We start from the raw sequence: 22,709 nt of genomic DNA, 5'->3' as shown, positions 1-22,709 counted from the left end.
AGATAACAGGCCACAGCTGTAGCCACAAATTAGGCCTCTCAATTTGATGGTGAAAGTATTGCATTAGGATTGCTTTTCTAGGATTACCATGTGGAAAGTCTGATGAATAAAAGCAGATCTGAAATATGGAAGCTAAAAATCCATGCTGCTTCTGCTGCTGCTGCAAAAAGCTCTTTGGGGCTTCATTGTTGTAAACAAAGTTGACAACTTTACTAAAGCAAGAGCAGTGCTAAGGAGTTTACTCAAAACCCACATGCCACTGGTTTTTGAATCTTAGCAGTTGCTTAAAGAACTAGAGTTCTCTGTGATTCCTTCATCTTACAGCCAGCATGGCTGGGGGGAGGATGAGAGCTATGATCAGTCCCATGGGCTCACGGCACCTGTTTTTACACAGATTCCAGCAGAGTTGGGAGAGTGGGGTTTATCTGGGGGTGTTTCTGGAAGTTGCATAAACTTTGATCCAACTAAGTACTCTACAGAGTCCTTCCTATTTGGAAAGATCCAGTGAGGAGGCAGAGCATCAGCTATGAGCTCCTGTGGGCACAGGAAACTTCAGCGTACAGGTTTTGCTCTTGCAGTCTACGTAGCTACCCTGTTGCTGTGGGAATATTAATGATCCAGGTATTCCCAGGCACAGGATAGTTGCAACGTAGTAACAGATCAGATCAAACTTACAAGAATGAGCAGTGATAGTTTTATTAGCAGGAATGTTAAAAACAACCCCAAATTTACAGACCTGTCCTGTGTTCAGGTTGGCTGTCAGACATGCTCATGATAGGTTCACAGATGGTCCAAGAGTATGAACTGAGGTGGACTGGCTGAAGCTGTCACAGCTGTTTTGTAGTTCTGTGTCGTATAAAATCGCCTGGGGCATTGAATTCTTATAAAAACAAGAGATAGCTCTGGTGAGGTGAGATCTGCATGCAAGCTTTGCTTATCCCCCAAAACCAAATCCTGTATAGGGCTGGAACCAAGAAGATGGTGAGTAATAAAAGACTGTGCAAAGTGTCCCCCTCCCCTTCCTCAAATGTTCTCATTCAGTGAGTGTAGCTCTAGCCTGACCTGCAACATCCTGTTCATTGTTTTTGTGCTAGGAGTTTCCTGAATGCCCTGTGGAAAATGTGACACACTTTAAGATTTAGAGCAAATATCTTCTGCAATGGGGCACAACCAAAAGGGAAAAAAACCTCGTTCTGCATTGTGACTTTAGTCCAGATTTGCATTCTAGTGAAGAACTCTCATCCATAAAGTGTCTGGAACATAAGATACTGAGATGTAAAGCCACACAGTTTTTTCTTTGATTTGAGTATTTATTTATGCACACCTTGGAATTGATAAATCTCTGGCCTTTTCAAAGGACTCTTCATTTTTTCTTGCTGTTATTTTAATACTTTTCAAATGCATGTGGCATTTTAGTTGGTTGACAGATGACCAACTGATGTTTATGTACAGTAGTGGAAGCTATGTTACATTTGGGATGTAGTATTTTGTTGCTTGCTTCAGTCTACTTTTGTGACTTTCAAACTGGAACTCTGATCGAGTCCTTCAAATCTATAAATCCACATTTTTGAAAAAAGGAAGTAAGATAGATGGCAATTCTAGCATTTGGTGTATAAGGGTTTTGTGATGGATTGTTTTCTTCTAACTCGTCTGTTCATACTTACTTTCATAATCTTGAAAAGCAGAAACATTTATAAATCAAAGTGGGTTAAAGATCAGACACGTGGTTTTATTTTAATAAGGGATAAAGCTGAAACCTTACTGAGTAGACATTGTTCAGCACTTGTTCTCTGGGGCATATGAATCAGTCCCTTCATTACTGGTCTGGAAGCATTTCCTTTTGTGGTTGCCATGTATTTTGATTAGAAAAACCAATGCAAGATAATGCTTGGTGCATTCCTTTTGGTGCTTATGCTCATGTGCAAAGTTAATATTAAAAAAAAAAGGCAAAAAAAAAGCCTTTTGTGGCCATGTGAAGTTTTGATTTCATGGAGTGAGTTTGCTTGCTTGATTTATATCTGTCAGCAGGAGAGGGATTTTGAAAGAAGGCATAGTGAGCCTGCAAGCTTGAGAAAGAGCTATAATTTGCATGGTTATATCTTGTGTGTCTGGGACATGTCTTTCCAAAGGCTGCAGGGTGAAGTGTGCTTTGGGAACTATTTGCTCTGTGAGTATTGAGGAAGACAGCAGGAAATGTGTGTTTCTTGTAGCTTTTTCTCATTGCTGGTTGTTAGTATTTGGGACAGTGTCCCCTGAAGAGGGTAAGGTCAAAGAGAGAGTCATAAATAAGAGAATTAAAGAATTTTAGACCTGTCCTCTCCATGGCATCCCCCTTGCTGCCATGCCTACACAACAGCTCTCCCTTCAGTGTCTCTTTATCAGTATTGTTGAAAGAGGCTGCTAAATGAAGAAACCAGCTTTCTTTTTTGAACTTTTAACCTTCACAAAAGCCACCACAATTGGCTTCTGCAGAGCATAGGTTGTTTTGATCTTTGATTTTTGAAAAAAAAGTATAGGAAGGATGAAATATCAACGTGCACTTCTGGATTTCCCAAATTAGCAGTTGAAGGTCTTGCTTCCCCGTGTTTTAAAAGCCTGAAAAGTGCAGAGAGATATTGGTGAGGGTTGAAATGTGTCTGTTGCATCTCAGTTGGGATGTACTTTGGCTGAGATGAAAGTTCAGCAGTTGGTACAAAATCTCCACCTGGAAAAAAATGGTTGGCGTGTGTGTGAATTGTAATCTCTTTGAGGAAGTGGAAGATGGCTTAAAGAATGGGTCATGTAAAGAGAAATAAAACACTGTCAGAAAAGAAAAGGAGAAAAAAAGGTCAGAGGTGAGAGAGATGAATTGTACAGCCTAGGCTAAATGTATTATGCTTAGATTTCTTCTATGAACAAATGTCCTGTTTAAAAATAAACAAACAAATATTTCCCCTCTTCATCCTTGTTAAAAAGGACATGGTAAAACTCCTGACAGTGGCTATTCTTTCTAAGAGTCGATCATTTGAAAATTTTATGAACTAAAAGAGAGGAAAGCACATTAAAGTCTAATCCATTCATATTCTAGTGGGTCTTTAAACTGTCATCACTTTAAAGTCATGCAAAAGCAAAAATAGAATCTTAAATACAAATGTTTTTTTCTCCAGTGACTTTTAATGCACATAAGTCAATAATTAAAAAATCTAAAAACAAATCAAGGTCAAATCATGCCTTAGATAACATTTAATCTAAAAGTGCTTGAAAACACCTTTCAAGGATATCATTACTATCTTTGTCATCTATATAGAAATGTAATATATTCTTGGAAATTTGAAAATTTAGGGGGCCACAGTTTGGTGGCAGGGACCTGTAGCCTTCTCACACACAGCCTAATAGCTGTGCTGAATACATCATGATGTGTTGTGGCAGCTCAAAAGGAAAACGTGCTCAACAAGGCTTTTTACTTCTTAGCTCCTAGAGGAAACTGCCAACCTTTGGCATGGTTAAGTTTCTCCTAACAGAAAGCAGCAATAAAAAGTATAGAGGTAACTTGGCTGGTGGCATGCAAAGCTACCCTGCTGCCTTCCTTTTAAGATAGGATTCTTCTTTCTTGAATAAGGTTGGTTAATGAACCAGGGGAAATAGTAACACATTTAGGAAAGGAACTGTTAAAACAGGCACCTCCTCAATTTACTGGCAATAGTTCAGTTTGATCTTGTTAGAGATGAAACAGTTCCTGAGAAAATTGGCATCCTTCGTAGCTGTGGGATTTTTCATCTTGCTGTCACGTTACGCATCTTCAAAGCAAGAGGCGAGCGTTTTCTGTCATGCGCCTGTCTCTTTTAACATCTGTACTTCCACTTCAGCAATGAAATTATTAAAGCAAAGGCAGGAGAGTGGGGTAGCCAGCAGCCATGCATTAATCCCATTGTGTAAAACTACAGAGATTATTTGGGTCCAGAAAGAGGTAACTGTGACAGGACAGGGGTGTCTTCCTGTCATGGGTATGCTGAAAGCAAGGCAGTTGCCAGGAATGGCTGAACCAGTGAAACAGATGACAGATTGTTTCTGAGTAGAGAACAGCTTAAACTTTCGGTGCTCTAAAACCAAAGCACACGGTGCTTGGCAAAGTCACTTGTATTAAATGATGAAAGTCTGAGTAAAAGGAAGAATGTGATAAAGAGACAAGCAGTAGGTGCTTCCTTGGCTGTTTCACAGTATTTGCATTTTGATTGGCTCTACAGACATTTGTGTGTGCCTTGGGGATGCTTAACGTAAGGAAAAACAGCTTTATAGGTAAAGAAAATGGCAATGAGATTTCAGGCTTGGTCCTTACAGCATGTTCTGTGTGCTCTTTCAGTCTTGGCCTAAATGAAAATAATGGCGAAGCTTTTGTTTTGCCTGGGAAAATAGTTTCCCTTGCTGACTTGGTTTAAAGCATGTAGTCACCTAGATGTATATTTGCCATTTTGTCTTGGAAATGAATCTTTTAATTTGGCAGGGTAAGATAATTAAAGCATATTGGAAAATAAACATAGCCAAAAAAGGATTTGCTCTCTTCTGTCCCATCTAAGAGTGCATATCTGGTATTCTTGTGAGAAGCCCTGTCTGATGGATAATTGCTCTGAAATGCTCAAAAAGAGCACAGACCATTGCCAGCAGAAGCCAAAGCTGCATCTTCACTTCTACATCTGGTTTTAATAGAAGGTGTTGTATTAAGTCTAAGGATGGTAGCAAGAAATAGGCAAGCCAATCTCTACTTTCAGGGCCTTGAGGGGTTGGGAAGGGTGAAAAACAGGAATATCTGGGGGATTAGCCTGTCCAATCACATGAATAAATAAGGCAGTTGCCTGTTCTGAGTAATCTGTCAGCATGATTTAGATACAATCTCCTGCAGCCTCTAAATGCCTCTCAACTGCTCTGGGGAAGTGTGGTGCTCCATTTTATACTTGGTGGTTGGAGGCACAGAGAACCAAAGGGCAAGTACATGGCCACACACCAAGCCTTTGAATAAAAGAAAATTAAACACAAGTGTTCTTGCTTTCAAGTTTAGCATCTTTGTCTTTGAAGCAGAGCTCTCTGTTCATTTAAACAGCATGATTGCTACATGTAGTGGAGAGTCCTCTTTAATTAGTGCTTTGGGGAACAAACTTGGAAGATATAGAGTCTATTTTCAGGTGGGTTTTTTTAATTTTGGTTTTTTGTGGTCTTTCTCTTATCCTAGCTGCTAATGATTACATTTTCTGAAGGACACCAAGGTCAAATAAGAATGCAGGGCTCTTGTGTCTCAAGAGGTTTGTTTTGCAAATGCTAGAATACATTTTTCTGACTTGTTTATATGGGAGAATTAGACTGTGTCCTGGACTGATGCAGCTAGGACATGTATTTACCTATGGACACTTCTGCTTCAGAATTTTCCTCAGGTGCCTTAATTAGAGTTAGTGTAATCTTTCCTCCCCCAGTTTTAGTAAAAATTGTTGGAACAGTGGATGAGACCAGCAAGGTAAGATGTGGCTGAAAAAACCAAAATTCTTTAACACACTGACAAAAGAGCTTGTGAAGGTGGTGTGGCCTGTAGGAATCTGCACCAGAATTTGGAGAATGAGACAGGTGAAAAGGAAACTTCAAAAGAATATTTTCCCTTATTCCTTGTATTAAGAGGTTTTGTATGCCCAGATCAAGAAGAAGCAGTTGGGAGCTGCATATTGTGGAGAACATGTTATTGTGAGCCCCACATTTATCTTCCAGGCAAGATGGAAGGAAGTCAGATCCAGCTCTGACAGAACAGCTAAATCCCTTGTCAGGAGAAGGGGAAAATGGAAGAGATGGGAAGTCCACTTACTTGTTACAGGGCAGGTTTGTCTGTCACCTTTGGAAATGGGACATCTCTTTCCTGATCACACTTGTTACTCCAGATTAGCGTCTTCTGATGGGCTCTGCCTGTGATTCTGAGAATGCAGCTCAAGGACTGCTTCAATGAGAAGAAAATGAAGTATTCTTTCAGTAGAGATGTGCATTGTAGCTTTTTGGAAATCTTGTACTTTCAGTACAACCTGTGAATACTGTTTAATTTTGCATAAAATTGAGAGTGGATAAGGCTCTGTGCTTGCTGTTGTCGCCATGCTGCCAAACCAGTAAAGATGTACTTTAGTCTTCACAGCAGAGTAGAAATGCTTGACTGAAGAGGAGAAAGAGGACTTCATTCTCTTTTAAAGTGATTGATACCTAAATCACCCTTACTGCTTGAACAGCAGAGATCTAATGATGTTAAATTACTGCTGAATTACAAACTAAAGGTGCCATAGAGTTATGTGTTTGGCTTTGTTTCCATGTTGCTGTTTGCACACTAAAGACTTTCCAGCCAGGTGTTAGCCCTCCAGGAAGTTCAAAATGGTCAGCTTCAGTTGACAGCTTTATTTGGAAACAGTTCTAACATGTCAAACTGAAGTAGACAGTTACCTGAACAGATTTACCACCCCTCACCCCCAAGTGCAATGGGAAAATTTAATTTGGGAGCGCTGAAATCTGAAAGCAAGAAGAATAAACAATGGTTTCTCTCACAGGGTACTTGGTGAAGGGGTGTTACTCAGTATTTCTGAAGATACAGACTCTGGCAATCATCAGAGCACTGAAAATGTACTTGGATTTAATCCAAATACTTTAATCTTTTAATGTCTGTTACAATTATAAAGCAGCTCATTGAATTAATGAGACATACTGTAATGAACTTAGTAATTGAATACTTTTACATCATTCTTCTCTATGGAATTGAATCTCAGCTGTATGCCATAAACTTTGCACAGGTGAAAAAGTTTAAAATGAGCAGGTTATATTCCTGTTTTCCTCTTTGGCCTTGTACATTGCTTGTTGTGGTCCTGAAGCTTGGGTGAGTGAGTGGTGAATGCATTCAGGGGGCTAATCTGCCTAAAAATCTGTCTTTGTTTTTGTTTTGTGGGTTACTTTTTAGACACTCTATCTCTCTGAACTGGTATCTTGGACAAGTGCCAGTGCTGGGGAGAGGGAGGCAAAGCTGTGACATTGTGGAAGCAGGCCTCAGATCTGCTGTGGAACTGGACTTTGCCATTCAGAGAGCTTTTTGGAGCAGAAAAAATTTAAGGATGGTGGCTCAGGATGATGTATATTTATTACAATATTTTTAACATGAAAGGTTATGAGGATCCATTTTTTTTTGGCTACATTAGAAGTTAGAGGTATGCATGTTGTTATTCAGCAAAAGCCTAGTGTCCTTTTGGCTTTTGCTGCTAGCATCTCCCTATTCTGCAGTTAGCAATTTTAAGTTCTTAGCAGGTAAAATGCTGGGCAATAACTCCTCCATGGAACCAAGTTGGTTGGTTCCATGCAGGAGTTATTCGAGGCACTCTTATTTGTTTTTAGGATAATAGAGTAAAGCATTACACAGCAAGTGCTGGTTCGTTTTGAATGGGTGTTTTGATAGAAGTTTGATTGAGTTGCAGCATCGTCGGTGACAATTGATGTTCTGGCTCCTGGGAAGAAAACTGCCACGAGTCGTCTTGCTGAATAATGTGGCTGGCACAGTTCAGTCCTCAGTGCTTGTTGCTTGTCTGCGTGTATTGTGGGGAGGTTAAGCTCTCAGTCTGTTGATTAGCCAATTTGGAAACAGTGAGTGTTTTGCTCATTCTTGGCATAACTCCGCATGTTCCCAGCGAGGCTGGAGCAGGAGCTCCAACCGGAGCGTGGCAATGGGGAAACACAGCTGTGCTGTCATCAACTTTTGACAGAGTACTAGCTCTAGTCATCTCAGGAGTCTTAGAGAACCTTTGAAATTATAGCTCCTTATGAAATAGAAGAGACTTGGAGAAACACATCATATGTACTACTAAGAAGGAGATTTTTTAATTGATAGTGACTTTTTACCGTAACAATGAAGTGAACATATTTTCTAGACAAGCTGGTATTTTTCATAAGTCAAGTTTCTTCAACTGCAGTGGCTGAAGTGATGGCTATACTCTCCCCCTTCCATTTCCCCTTTTTTTTTTTAATAGCCCAGCATGATAGCATAAATTAGATTCAATGGGGGTTTAAGTTCACATGTGGGTTGTAATTTGAGTGAACTCATTACCTGTCTTGCTGTCCCTGCTAAAAGGGAGCGACAGTAAACGTTTCAACTGTTGTCTGCTGCTTAAACTGCATGGCTCCCTAGAGCTTATGACTCAAACCAATAAAGGATGATGCTTGCATCATTCTTTCCTCTTTCCCTGGGCCATGCAGATTTTAATGTTGAACAAAGAGTGCAGTAAAATCATGGGATGACCACAAATTGTACCCAGTGCTTGAATGTCATATATTAGTCTGTAACACAAACACATTTTATGGCCGTTTTCTTGTCAGAAGTAAAGTTCCACCTTGATCTTTAAAATTTTAGTTCAAGTTATGAAAGTCTGGGATATTCTTTGAATGACTGCTCTTGGATGCAAGATGGGAAGAGTTATGGAGATTGTTGTTCTAAGCTCTACAGCTGGTTTTAGTGTGTTGTAAGAATCTTATTTTGGCATGGAAGGCAACCTGCTACAAAAGAAGGTCTTTTTGCTCATGGTGTACCCGCTTAAGTACAGAAAAGGCACAGTATTGGAACACAGATGGGCAGGCTATGACTTCAAGAGTGCTTAGAGACAACACATCAGTGTACTTAGAGAATCACAGAATGGTTGAGGCTGGAGGGGACTCCTGGAAGTCACCTGGCCAACTGCCCTGCTCAAACAGGGTCATCTGCTGCTCACAGTTTTGCAGTATAGAGACGAGTAAGGGATAGTCTAATGCTAGAATACCTGGATCTCCTTTTAATAAGTGTCACATTTAATGCAGTTTACCAAGCTTTACACAGAACAAATCTACCCTGGAAATGGGCTGGGTGAACAGTGTTGGCACTGCTGATATATTGCAGTCAGACTTGTTCCAAAAGATTTCTCAGACCCCTCCAAAACACAGTCTGTGTTCTGGCTGTGTGAACCTGGAGTTTGCCCTTTTCTTGTGTTCTTTGCTATCTTTTTGCTTGTATCTTACCTTACAGTGATCTTTTGGTTAACCTGACTGTATACCTGAAATGATTGTTCAGGTATGCAAGCTCCTCTTGATCTAGAATTATAAACAATGGCCCCAAGGTATGTATCAGTATTGAAAACGAGGGTGATATTCCTTGGGATGTCCCCAGAACAGGATTCCAGGCATGCAGGTAAACCAACTGAGCAGTATTCAGCAAAGCAGGGTGGCACCTGGGTGGGCATATGCACAGTCATTTTTATGGGATGTGACTGTGTCTATGTTTGTTTAGTATTTCTGTTTCCAAAGTGAGTTTCATAATGTCCATTAAAACTCCGGCTTAGTTTTGACATTCTATTTAATGCAGAATAGCTCAAGTTATTCCACAAATATTAGCTATAGGCAAAGTCTCTAATATTAACTGTGCCACACATTTTTTTTCTGAGTGGCCTTCACTGTTTTTTCCATATGCTGTCTAGTTTTGCTGAATTTCCTTCAGAGAGCCAGAACTCAGAAGTCCACAAGTGTTAAGGACAAATTAATTTTTGTGACTGTAAGAGTGAACTGACAGAGAGATAGAAGGCTGCAGGGGTGGATTCAGAGAATGTATAGTGCCAGAAAGTCAGAAAAACATGGGGTATTTTGACTGTTAGATGTTTTGATGCACAGATTGAAGTAAGTATTTCTGCTGCAAGATTACTGATAGGTGGTTTTTTTTTCCTTCTCTTGTTTTTTGTTATCTTTTACTGTATCATAGAAGGCTCTGAGTTGGAAGGGACACATGGGGATCCCTGAGTCCAACTCCTAGCCCATGCAGGACACTCCAAGGGTCACACCATGTATCCAGGAGCGCTGCTCAAACTTCATGAACTCAGACAGAGTTTTGTGCTGTGACCAGTTCCCTTGGGAGAGTGTTCCAGTGCCCAATCACCCTCTGGGTAAAAAACCCTTTCCTAATATCCAACCTAACCCTCCCCGACTCAGCTTCATGCTGTTCTCTTGAGTCCTCTTACTGGTCTCCAGAGGGAAGAAATCAGTGCCTGCCTTTCCACCTTCCTTCATGAGGAAGCTGCTGACTGCAGTGAGGTCTCCTCCAGGCTGAGCAAGCCAAGTGACCTCAGCTGCTTCTCATATGAATTCCCCTCTAGATCCCTCGCCTTCTTCACATCTCTCCTTTGGATGGCTTCTAGCAGCTTTTTGATTCTTATATTGTGGCACTCAAAACTGCACACCTCTGAAGAGCAGTGTCAGTGCCTGACAAAAGGCTGGTGTCTTCAAAATTTTTGTGCCCCTCCCAGACTCACAAGAGTTATTCACCCTTTTTTTTCCTGTTTTTCTTACTTATGATGAGCATTATGCTTATGCACTGTGGAATATCAGTATTACTCTTTTCTGTAGGATTTTTCTATGCAGAATGATTACATTAGGAAATAATGCTGTTTGTTTCAACCTTCAACATCCTGTGTGTGCTGTCAGTTAACTTGGTTGTTTCCTTTAACATTCACACATCTCTGTTGCCCTTTCTTCCTCCATTTGACTGCTAACTTCCTAGGAGTTCCATTCGTTCCTCTGGATGTATAATAAACATTGACAGGGTAAAAAAATCTCTGTTTTTTTTTACTGTTGCTTCATCTTCCTTCCAGCAGGAAGTTTAGGGATTTCCCCAACTTTGAGCTTATCTTCTTGTATCTGTTATCTCCTTTATAAGACTGGGATATAGTCAGTTATCCTTGTTTTGATTCAGTTTCTGCTGTATTGTCATCTTGACTGAAGGTGCTCTTTTTTGTGTCCTTTCTAGGCCCATGATTTATCCAAATGCCAGGAAAGTATGAGGTACCATAGCCAGATCATGCTAGTAGAAGAAAAGAGGACTGTGATCTTTTTTATTTTTTACCTTTAATTGAGTTTTATTCAACATTCACAGCACTTTTGATAAACTTTCTCTGTTTCTTTTCAGCTTGTTTTCAACCAGCCTGTAATAAAGTTATTCAGTTCTCAGTTTCATGGGACTCCTTTGGAATGGGCTTAGTTTAAACATTAAAAAGCACCACCCCTTTACCTTCTCCCCCTCTCAAACAAAAAAAAGAAATTGCCTCCATCCTTTTGAGCTGTAATGTTTTGCATTGCTTTATTTTGTTGTTTCACAGTGTCAATGTCTTGCTGAAATTGAGGTTTCACGTTTTCCCCATTACTTCATTTCTACCTCGCAGGTTATTTATATGAGGCTACCCTGAAAAGTGGGAAAAGAAAACTATATTTAACTGGATTTTAAGGGATATTTTTTTGCTACTTGCTTCAGTTTAGAAACATCTGGAGTCAAGCCAAATGATGAGAAACAATCCCAAATGAAGTGGGCAAGATCTGGCAAACTGTGATAAGTTTAAGTAGATTAAGTTACAGTTTGTACTCAGAGTAGCATTTTGATTTCTTTCTGTACTAGATACTTGCCATGGTCCTTAAATTTCATATGTTAGGCAGGTACTCAGCATGGTTGAAAAATCATGCTTTTTTTTGTGAAGCCTTAGATGTTTGACTGCTGGATTGCTATTGGTGTGGGGCTTGTGGTGGTGCATTTTGGTTTCATCTATGTTTTTTAATAATTTTTTTAAAATTAGTATTTTATTTTATTTATTTATTTATTGGAATTAAATTTATATATTTATTGGTCTTTTGAGTACTTGAGTTTGATACTTTCCTGGTCTCTAGTTTGAAGAGTTCAGATATTAATGTCTTTAGTGAACAAATATCTTTATCTGACTAAATGTTATATGTGAATTAATGAAATTGCCACAAAGCTTGAAATAGAAACTTGAGTAATCAAAACGAAGTTTTTTGTCCTCTTATGAATTACAGACATGTAATTAGGAGTTCCTTAGTAAAAGGAGAATGATTTTCCAAGAAGTGGGGGAGTTCAGGTTAAAGAAGTACCTAAATTTTTTCGATATTAAAAGCAAAGTGCTTTAAAAGCAAGACCAGACAGCTTTCTTGATTATATTCTGAGTATACCCATTCTATTTTGTTTTCTTCCACCTTTTTGTTTGAAGCACTCTTTAAAGCTTTTTTTGCTCTCTAGTTTTGAAGAGTATTCTTTGAAACTGGTCTGGCCTGTCAAACATAGTGAAACCTCAACCATATAAAATACTTCCCAGGAAGAGGAACAAGATGACTGTGGACAGAGAAAATACTTGGAATGAGATTGTGAAGAAAGGTTATGGGTATGCTGGGAATGAGATAGGTGACAACCTCACAACTATTAGTTGTCTTTCCTGGGCAGCTTTACCAGTGGCAGGAACCGTCCCTTTCTGTACATTTGACACCCATAATCCTAAAATCTCCTCAAATTCTAGGTCTCCACATATTTTAGAGAGGAATGGTGGTGTATTTAAACCTGAAGGATCCAAAGCTCATTTTAACATAATATTAAATATTTCACTCCTGGTCTAATGATGCTTTATGAATCAGCAGACTTAAGGTTCAGCATCAAAGAAATGCTCCTGTTTGCCAGGTGATGGACTGCTCTGAACCATGGATGCCATTTGAGGGGCATCAGGTGTTCCTGCAGTGTTGGTGGCTGCTGCAGAGGGGTAGCACCCCCACCCAGGTTGCCTGCTTTTGGAGACTGCTGCCCTTTTCCCATCCCTTACTAGAGTATAGCTCATAGCTTCTGTACAGCTTTATCTTCCATTTGTGTCAAAACATCCACAGATTTTATTGACATGGGTCTGCTGGGCCTTTGACTCCTGTCTGGTTAAGGGGTGAATAGCACTGAATGCCTAAGAAGGAAAAAGGCAACATGAAAGCCTTTTTATGTACACAAAGTGTACATCCAGCCCCTGGCTTCTCTGCCCTGTTTTCATTTCTTGTAGAGGTGGTAGAGCATGTTTACAGCTCCTTAGACTCAGCTGTTCAGTCATGCAGTTTAACTCCAAAAATAACTCTCTTGGGGGATATTAATCCAGCGTTGGATTATCTTTCTAAAATCGTTAATCAGACTTGGTCCCCGAGGGACCTTCCAGCTGAACTTGCCACTTAGTTTCTGTTTGCTGGGGCGGCAGGAGCGAAGCAGAGGAAGCTGATGAGCTTTGACAAGAAGTGGTTCCTTACATAAGGTGCTGAGCAGAGGGAGCTGTGCCTCTCCTGCTGTGGGCCTGGCCAGGGCTCAGCTCCCTGCCAGCACCCACCACATCCTGCTTGGCCCTGCTGCCTTCACTGCCCCGCTTTCCCATCACCTTCAAGAAATGCCATGCAAAAACCTGCCTGTGTCAAGGAGTGGCAGGATCTGTGCCAGCTCCAGGTGCTGTGTGTGGTGCCTTTTGTCCAGGCTGGAGAAACACGTACTTTATTTATAAAATTATCAATGCATGTGGCATTCCTTCAGTCCCTTTCTAATCATTAATTTTCTTACTCAAGCTGCTTGTGAAATGAGCTGACCTGCTCTTTGAGTATTACCTCTCTTCTGTAAAAGAACAATTTAGCTGTGCTAGGCTGCTGTTTACATTTGTGAGTAGAGCTGCAAGTCATACAGCTCCTATTAGCCTTGCATTTTTCTTCTGTCTGTGGAGGAAGAATAGAATTTATTTCTTGAGAGATGTGCTCTGATAACTTTAAGTTATTTAAATTACTTTGAGGTCTCTGTATGGAAAGTGCCAATGAAATTGCATAACAAGGAAAAAAAAAATTCCACTAGAAACTAATTTCATACACAAATAAAATCCTGTTTTCCACATGCAGTGCATAGGTAGAAGGGGAAAATTCAATATATATTTTACTGACATTTGTGCTGAATGCATCCTTCAGAGCCAGGCAGGTAAATCAAGAGCTTGCGTATCTGTGCTGATGCATTTTTACATTAAATTTAACATACTTTGATTTCCAACTTGGATGTTTAAAACTTTGACTTAGTAGACCACAGGAATTCCTTCATAGTATGGTTGAAATGCGTAAATGTACTGCATGTGGTAATAATAATAAATTGCAAAATTGACACTTTAATGGGATGATCTGTCATAGTTATGCAAAATCATGCTGATGGAAGAAAGTATGTTCAAGTGGTAGACATGCTTTGGTAGTGGTTTTTTCTCCCCTCAAAGTATAAAATACTGTGCTGTGGAGCATGTAAGTTGCTTAAACATTCTCCAGGTTATATCTCCTTGCATGCATTAGGGAAAACAATGGGAATTTGCCTTCCTTTTCCTCTGACTCCCTCCTTCCCTTCATACACTCATGCCTGCACATGCGTCCTGCTAGCCTTCAGATTCTGCCTTGAAAATAAAGGTTGCTAAAATGAGTTGGAAAGTTGCTCTTACATGTCAATGCTTCTCAGATCCCACTGGGAGAGAAAAAGGAATTGTACTTGAGAAAACTCCATAACTAGACCCTTCAGTGACACCCCTATCCTTTTCACTGTTTGACTGCTGCTGGCATAACAAAAAGTAGCTGAAAACAGTTCTAGTTCTTCATGCACATAATGAAAATTGCTTACTAAATCAGAACCATTTCAAACCAGGATTTGTGCCTTCCTTATTTTGCTGGGCAGTGTCTATCACACTGCGTACCATGTGGATAAATAGTAGGTAATTTTGAACTGTCAGCACTGTAGGTTGTAGCATTTTCTTTTGGGATGACAAGAACATCAATTTTGGTCTTTAAAAAAACCCCAAAAAGAATATTTGTTCCTGATATTGTCACATAGGTAGAATGAAACTAAATTATCTTTTGTATGTTGCACTGGATTCATAAGAATATAAATTAGGAAAGAAGAAGTCAGCACATTGACTAGGATGGCCACTGAGAAACAGAAACAAAGTGATGACTTTATATGCTTTTCAGCATTCAGACCACATTGTTATCTTTGAGTTGGTCTTCTGGTGGGAGAAGTGGGACTACATCCATTTGTATTAGTTAAAGATCTGTCACTTTGCTTTGTGTTTTATGACTGTATAAGCATATGTATAGTAATAATTATAATTATGTAGGAGATCTGCTAGCCTACATTAAAACTAGTCACAATGAAATTGTCTGCTGAATGCTGTGGCAGACTTCTCTTGCACCTTGCTTTGGAATGTAAGTGCTTATTTTCCATAGCTGAATTTGATTAACTTACCATCAGCTTTCTTTGACTCTGCTTTCTTAAACCTTTCTTCCTATATGAGTCAAGATAGCCCACAACTTGCCACAGCAGAATTGGGGTTAATGCCCTCATGTGCATGGGAAAATGGAAGTTTTCTGCAAATTTATTGCTGTGTAATGTTGTTTTACTTTTCTGCTTACAGCCAATGGTCATGAATCAGTGTTTTTTCTCCAGCATTTATTGTGAGTTTTGGAGGGAAGGTACTGGGCCACAAGTTACTTCTTCTCAGTCAAAAGAAAATGTGTTTGCCTGTGCCATAGGTAGATTCTATAGTTTTTATGGGTCTCCCTTCTATCTCTTTAGATATGTGGTCTACAGATGATTTTCTTCATTAAAAGTGTAGAGGAAACGTGATGAGGGAAAATAAAACTGTTGAAAACAATGGCTTACTCAGCTGAACCTATCCTCAGTCAAGTTTGTCCGGCAGGAGCTGATGCTCTTTTTGTGTTGTGGCCAGCAAATTCAGGCTCTGGCTGAGGCTTCCAGCATCCCTCTTGCCAGGGATGGGGTGCCAAGGCAGGGGGTGCAGGGAGTAGCCTGTCGGTCAGGCACTGGGTGAGTCAGCCCCACTTAAGCACTGCAGACAGCTTAATACCACAACACCGGCAGGCTGAGAGTACCAAGGACTGCGCTGCTGAGGAGGTGGGAAACGCCGTCACTGTGAGTGTGGGAGCAGAAGGTGCCAAGGTCTCAGTTTCAATTGACTGTCGAGGTGGATTAACAGCTCCTTGCTGCCAAGAAACCTCGCTTCTCCTCCCCTCTCCTGTGTTGTATCACCTCTGAGTAGCTGTTTGACTCAAACATGGTAAAAAGCAGATGACCAAAAATACTTTTTCATTTTTTGGGTTTTTTTTTTTTTTTTTTTCTGATTGATTGAGCCAGTGCACTGCACAGCAAGGGGACCACTGGATGGAGATGCAAATGATGGGCTTTTGATATTTTGGGGAGAAATTGTGGGAACTTGGCATCTGCTAAGGCTCTGCAGGGTAGAAGACAGCCTAAAGTAAATGTCTGATTTTCTCAATGACCAGCAAGTCAGCTGCATGCTTTAATTGTGTTTATTCCCTGTTCCTGTAACATCTTCCAAATGTAGACAATATCACAGTGTTTCTTAATCACATTGTTTAGTCTTTCAAGGCACTTCCTGCAATCCAGTTTTATTTATAGACCGTCCATTGTCTCATTTACTGCCTTGTGCTTTGCTTTGTGGTGATGTGCGATCCTGTCGGCGTCAGAACTGCCATTGTTGCAAATAAATTGCTGGTGTGTTAAAGTTCATAAATTGCTTTTATATTATGTGTTGAGAGCCTTATGTAGAATGTAGCAGGGCTTGCAGAGTCAGAGGGCTGAGCCTTTTCAGAGCAGACCAGAGGCACACCAGAAAGAAGGAAAAACGGAGACATCCATAAGGCTGGATGAGCTCTCACTTATAAAAGTAGTCTGAGACTAAGGTACAACGTTTCCCAATAAAGAGATGATTTCACAATTTTGTTCAGACCAACTTGAGCTCCAGCTTCTGCTGCAGTTGAAGAAAGGTCATTAGCCCAGCTTAGTTGAAGCAGCAACTGAAGTTGGTCAAAGCCTGTTTTAACCTTTACCTGTTTGTGTCTTCGGATATCTGGTATGCTCAGCCAGCTCCTGTCTTGCCTTAACTCTTTGAGAGGATGTATGTGCAAACACGTCTCCATGCTTTCACCACTTCCTTCTCTTTTCTGTAAGAAGAAGTGGGACTGCACCGCTGGGGATTTCTACATCTTCTCTTGTTCTGTGGTACATGATGGCGCTTTGCTGGGTCTCAGCAGAGCATGCAGGAAACACCATGGTTGTTGTGGAGGGCTTGGCAAAGCCAGCAGGAACCTCCCCATCTGCAGAAGGGTGCACAGGCTGCTGTGTCTGGGAACTGCAAAGCTTTGCTACTAGAGAGGGTGTCCTGCCACCACCGAGCTGAGAGAGGCGTGCAGAAGCTTTGTTTGCAAGCCCAGAGAGGCACTACACGCTCTTGATAAACATTTGTTGTTGTTGTTGGAAGGTTATAAAGTTTGATGAGTCAGAAGAGACAGAACTTCAATTCTGCAAAACCTGAGGGTCTGGTTCTTCTCCTTTCCTCTTTCCCTGAAATTCACAGTTCGCACTATTTGACACAAGATCCTGTTGATATTCATATTCTTGCAGAATTATGATGTGTTATGTAGCTGATTATGTCACTGTGAATGTATACTACATCCTTGTGTATTCACGTGTCTGAATGTACCATGGAGAAGTATTTATATGTGGGTATCTCTGGATCCGTGAGGTGAGGGTGTGTGTGTGTGCGTGTGTGTGTGTATATCTGGAAACTGCTGTGTGTTCTGCCTTCTTCCTGACATACTGGTTGCTATAGTGCAGTGATCTATTTGTGAACACCCAGAAGATCATTGCTATAGTTAAAAGAAACCGTGTTTCCTGGCCATAACTTCCTGGGCAATCTCTTCTCCTGAAGCGCCAGCATTAACCGAACTGGTCACGTTCCCTGGGACTCCAGGAGTGACACTGTAACAGAAGCTTTCTTTAGTTTGTCGCTTTTCCCCCCACCAGCATATTTAATAATATTTAAAAATAGTTTTTCTATTTAAATCTAATGCATGCCTATTATTCACCGTACATTTCAGTGCTTCAGCCATCTTTCTAACAGGCTGTCGAGCTGTGCAGCGTGTCGTGGCGCTGTGTCCTGTGCTTGCTCCTGTAATGTGTGCCATTCTCCTGCCCCTGCACATACACTCACACATACATTTCCATCCACCTGCCCAGCCAGGGGAAATGTAGGAGACTGAAGCGGCAGTGCTGGAGTTCTGCCTGAACTGCTGTAATATTCTTCTTTCTATTTTTTTTTTCTCTCCCTGCAGGTGTGAATGAGAGAGGCTCTCTGCAGTGTTTAGTGTCCAGTTGTGGTGGCTCCGAGGAACAGCAGCGTCGCAATGCCCCCTCCTGCTGATATAGTGAAGGTGGCGATTGAATGGCCAGGTGCCTTCCCCAAGTTAATGGAAATAGATCAAGTAAGTGCCTGTGTACCTGTACTCAGCTGGCCCTGTTCATGAATAAGTTCTCTGCATGTTTTCCTCTGCATTTATATTTATTTCAATGCATGTGCATTTTTTTATATATGTATGTGGGGTAAAAGGTGTTTTTTATAAGGGGTGTAACCCTCCTTCCTCTTTTACTGCTTAAGGTTTTTGGTGTGTTTAGCTGATTTCTTCATTTGCTTTTTCTGTCTGAACAGCTGCTTGAATAAGGCATTTACGGCTTGTGTGACCCACTTAACACTTTTGTGCCTTAGTTTCCTCAACTGTTAAATTGTGGTAGTGTTTTACCTCAGGGTGGAAAGTCTTCAAATTTCTAGTCAGTGCTTTGCATTTGGAGTAGAATCGTACTGGATGGCTGCAGCAAGTGCAGATTTTGGAGCTTAAGTAGTGGTGCACTGTGAGCAGGAGCACCTTTGTTGTTCTGTTCAGGAATCTCAGGGCTTGTTCTGTTTGTCTCGTTAGTTCTAAAGCAATGGCCCTGGAGACAGATTGGAGGCAGTGTACAGAAGTTAACAATTCAAAATTATGAATTAAAAACTCTTTTTAGGGAGTTGTGGTGGGGGGAAACAAACAAAAACAAGTTATACAAGGGCTGTGTTTTATATTCTGGACTTCTCTGAGATTGTTTTTGTGGCCCATGTATTAATATTAAAAGCAACCTCTTTAATATTTAACAGCTTACTCTTAACATTTTGAAATCCTGCTGCATGTTACCTGGTTAGAATTATTATTATTTCTGTAAATAGTATTCAGAGTGAAGAAAAGCATTTTATAATGTGCTTTAGACCCTGGGGTGTCTGGGGACTCTGTACATTATAAAGGTCTATCGGAGAGAAGAGCATTTGAATTCACACTGAAAATGTATTACTGAAATGGGTTAGTAATTTCTTCATGCAGTGCAATGAGTTTCACTTGTAGTTAACCCTTTTGTGGCACATGCTTGGGAAATTCCTGTGTGAAATTTGAAGAAACATGATACTAGAGGGTGGCTGGAATCACAGCAGTATGATTTTTAAGCATTCTGGAAGCGCCCTTAGAGGAAAAGGGAGTTCCCAAGTGAAACCAAACTTTGTAGGTTGATAATTTTGACCTGCCATGCTTTTCCATTTTCATTTGCTGAAATTTTTCAGTAAGCATAGAAATCTTCTGCCTTCTGGAATGAAGAATGTTTGACTTTTTCTTCTTATATAACAAATGGTAGACACTGCACACTGTGTTCAGGGAAAGATGCGTGTTAGTCATGATGAACCAAGTACAGTGAGGACAAAACTGAAAAACTACTATGAAGTTTCCTTTCGAATAGCAGCAGAATAATATGAAAATTATTTGGTTTTATTTACAAAAAGCTTAAAGTAACTCTCAAAAGCCCTCATACCTTACCTGTAATATTAGCTTACTTTCCTAGTACCTTGTTTTTAATTTTATGATGTAAGATTTGAAAGAGACAAGAAAGATCAATGCTGAACTACACTGGGTAAAACTCCTCAAACACAGCCTGCCAAGTTATCTGCAAGCTTCCTCAAGCCACTTTATGGGTAGGAGGAGGAAGGAGAGGGAAAGTAAGGCCAAAATGGAGAAGACTTTACCAGCAGCCTGCTCCCAATGCAGAGAGAAATGGAAATGAGGGAATGAAGTTTGAGAGTCTCATTCCTCCCCTTTCTGACATGGAAAGATGGGAAAGAAACATCCCTTCCTTCTACCCATGCACACAAAAAAGCGTATTTACCTTTCCAAGGTTGGGAGCAAAGTGGGAATGAACCTTGAAAATATCTAGGGTGATACATACTTCAGAACACACAGCTCTGCCTTTGATTCACTTAGTGCTAACTTTTCCTCAATCTGTTTCCTTTAGAGCAGCTATTCAGTGGAAGAGCTGTAGTGGAGGAGATGATTCATCTCTCAGATGGCTAGCTGTCGGAGATGATAAAGGGGAGGAAGACAGAAAAGAGAAACGACTTACCCACTGACCAGACACTGCAGCCAGTGCCTGTCTCCCAGGTGGCATCTGCTCATTCAGTCACCATTTGACATATATTCAGAAAATCCAAAAACCTTCCCATAATGGTTTCTTCTCTCTCTTTCTTACCATCAAGAAAACCAGAATTTAAATGAACAGCACTATAAAATTACTTAAAAAAAAACCCCAACAGACCCCCATCACTGTAGTGTGACACAAGTGTTTTATCTTTCAGGGTACGGAGGCTTTTCCAAAAACTGAAGTACAAATACCATATAAGAAATCAAAGGAAAACCTGGGAGGTTTTTTAAGGTTGCTCATTGCATATACTTAGAAGCACTTATTTATATTCAGTTGCACATTATCCTAATTTATTTGCTGCGTGTATGCATGTTTTGCTTAGCAATGGAGAGAGTAAAATATTTTCAAAGTGAAGAAATGCCACTGTGAAACCAGAACCATTGATGGTGGTGTACTGGCAGGCATTGGCCTTAAAAGAGCTCATGAGTATTTTTTCCACCAAATGTTATTAAACTTTACGCTCCCCTGCATGACTTCTGACAACTTGGACTTCAGGAGGCACAGAGCCTTTTCAAGTTGAGGCTTCCCACTGCATTTCTATAGGTTTGTTAACCTGTGTTCACCAATGGTGGTTTAAAATTTAATCATGCAAAATTAGTCTCACTCAGTTAGAGAGATTCTGTGCCAGAAAAATTGATATATAATTAAGTGCCTTTTGGAATTAGCCTCTGTGCCTGCTTCCAATGAATGTGAAGAAAAATTTCTGCTCATTTATTGACATGTAGTATTTGATTTCAGGGTTTCACAAGTGCTTTTTTCTTGGAAAGTTGCTTTAAACAAGGAGAGGCAAAACTGTCTCTTATTTACTGCCCTCTCTCTCTTACTAGGTGGGAACTAATTAAGTTGCAGTAAACCTCACAGGTGGCTGACGCCTGTATGGATTAGAACTGATTTTAAATCATGTTCTTCTTTAGAGATGGACTTGACTGAATTCAGTTACTCTCTTCCAGAATACTTGGGGTTTATTTGCGTTTCACCCCCAGTTCCATCATTTTCCTCAATCATAAATTAGAAAAATAGCATCCAGACTCTTCCCTCCTCCATAAATCTGTACTAATAAATCAATATTAAAACTCTGCCCAAAATTAATTTTTAATATGAAGATTTGATTGTGGTTTCAGAACTGTGTATAGCGTTGATCTTTCATGCTTTAGTCTTTCTGTCATGTAAGGGGAGGAATGGAAATGAGCTGGTGTCTGAATTTGCATTGGGATCTTTTTGTGAGCTTTTTAGCAATGCAGTCTGGGGAAGAAATGAATGGTAGTTGCTGACTGTCTGTTATCTTTTTCTTCAATCTTCTGGCTGATTATTCTAGAAGATGTTAATAATAGGACTGCACAGGGTCTGTACAGGTGAACCAGGATGCTGGCTAGTCTATCCTGTCTTCTCTTTGATTGTCCCAGAAATAGCTATTTCATAAGAGGGTGTTATTTCTTGTGTTCAGTGAAAGCCTGCATGCTTTAATTTGTGCCCATTATGTATAATTCTTTGCTGTTGGGGGTTTTTACAGCACAAATTATTTTAGGTAAGCCAATGCTCATTTTAGGTTACCTGGATACTTTGTGGATTTACAGTCACACTGTTCCTGCTGCAGGAGAAGCAGCTTCCAGGAGAGACACAAGATGGAGATTTGGGGACAACATCTATTTTGGCTTATCCCATTCAAATCCACTTGTGTGTCTTAACACAAGTTGTACTAAAACCAGATTTCTCTAAGCTTGGGGATGAACTTCCTCAGCCATGGAGGTAAACAAGGCTTTCCTATAGAAAGGAATAGTTTATAATTATACTTGGCCATACAGCCTCTTCCTCCAGGCTTGCTTTTACCTATGAGATCATTAAATATGGATTAAATTACCAGATGTGAATCTTTACATTAGCAAAAAGAAATGGATGGGGGGGGAGGGAGGAGGAGAGCTGTGTTTTCTTTTCAAAGAACAAATCTCATATGGTGAGCAAAATTTACAGGAGCATTTTCATATGACAATTTCATGTTAATAGAAATGCAGCCATGGATAGAGCCATGGGCTGCTTTACATTTATGTTCTCTCTAAAGTTTAGATTTACTCAGCAAGTTTATCTTTTAAGAGTCTCTTTCAAGTTGGCTCTTCTCTTCTGCCAGTGTCATTTTAATTGTGGTTGGTTTTTTGTCTTCTTCATAGAAGTCATTGTACTTCACTGCATATTAAAAGGTCACCAGTAAGATTTTGGTTTTTTTTAAAAGAAGCTTTCAAACCTAAATCTAGTTTCAGACCTAAATATGGACCCTTGGGGATTGTTAATTGATTCAGTGCAGTGTTTCTCAAACTGTGGGGAAAAATGAAGTTCAAAAGGGATTGTGAAACACTTAATTAGAGAAAAGATAGTTGCACATCGCTTCTGCCATGTGTGTAGACTAAGAATAGATATAGTTTCTGCAAGTACTGTCACTAGTAATAGCAGCATACCGAGACAATCCTGGCATCACGAGTCTAAATGTATGCAA

The 22,709-nt window shown here is 40.2% G+C and overlaps 1 protein-coding gene across 2 annotated transcripts in view; it reads left to right on the top strand.

Annotated features, from left to right (window-relative positions):
• ELMO1 (engulfment and cell motility 1) overlaps window positions 1-22,709 on the top strand; it is a 303,484-nt gene that overhangs the window by 31,251 nt on the left and 249,524 nt on the right. Inside the window, exons 1-2 of one of the 2 annotated variants that reach the window (XM_036403059.2) lie at window positions 17,592-17,658; window positions 18,010-18,159. In XM_036403059.2, the coding sequence (XP_036258952.1) occupies window positions 18,082-18,159 (78 nt within the window). In that variant the 5' untranslated portion in view covers window positions 17,592-17,658; window positions 18,010-18,081. Of the gene's footprint in view, window positions 1-17,591; window positions 17,659-18,009; window positions 18,160-22,709 lie in introns of those variants that run through there. The other variant, XM_036403051.2, reaches the window with a different exon arrangement.

The sequence above is a fragment of the Molothrus ater genome, chromosome 1, assembly GCF_012460135.2.
Source record: "Molothrus ater isolate BHLD 08-10-18 breed brown headed cowbird chromosome 1, BPBGC_Mater_1.1, whole genome shotgun sequence".
Lineage (NCBI taxonomy): Eukaryota > Metazoa > Chordata > Aves > Passeriformes > Icteridae > Molothrus > Molothrus ater.
The sequence above is the reverse complement of the archived record's forward strand: the minus strand, read 5'-3'. Positions and strand labels throughout refer to the sequence as shown.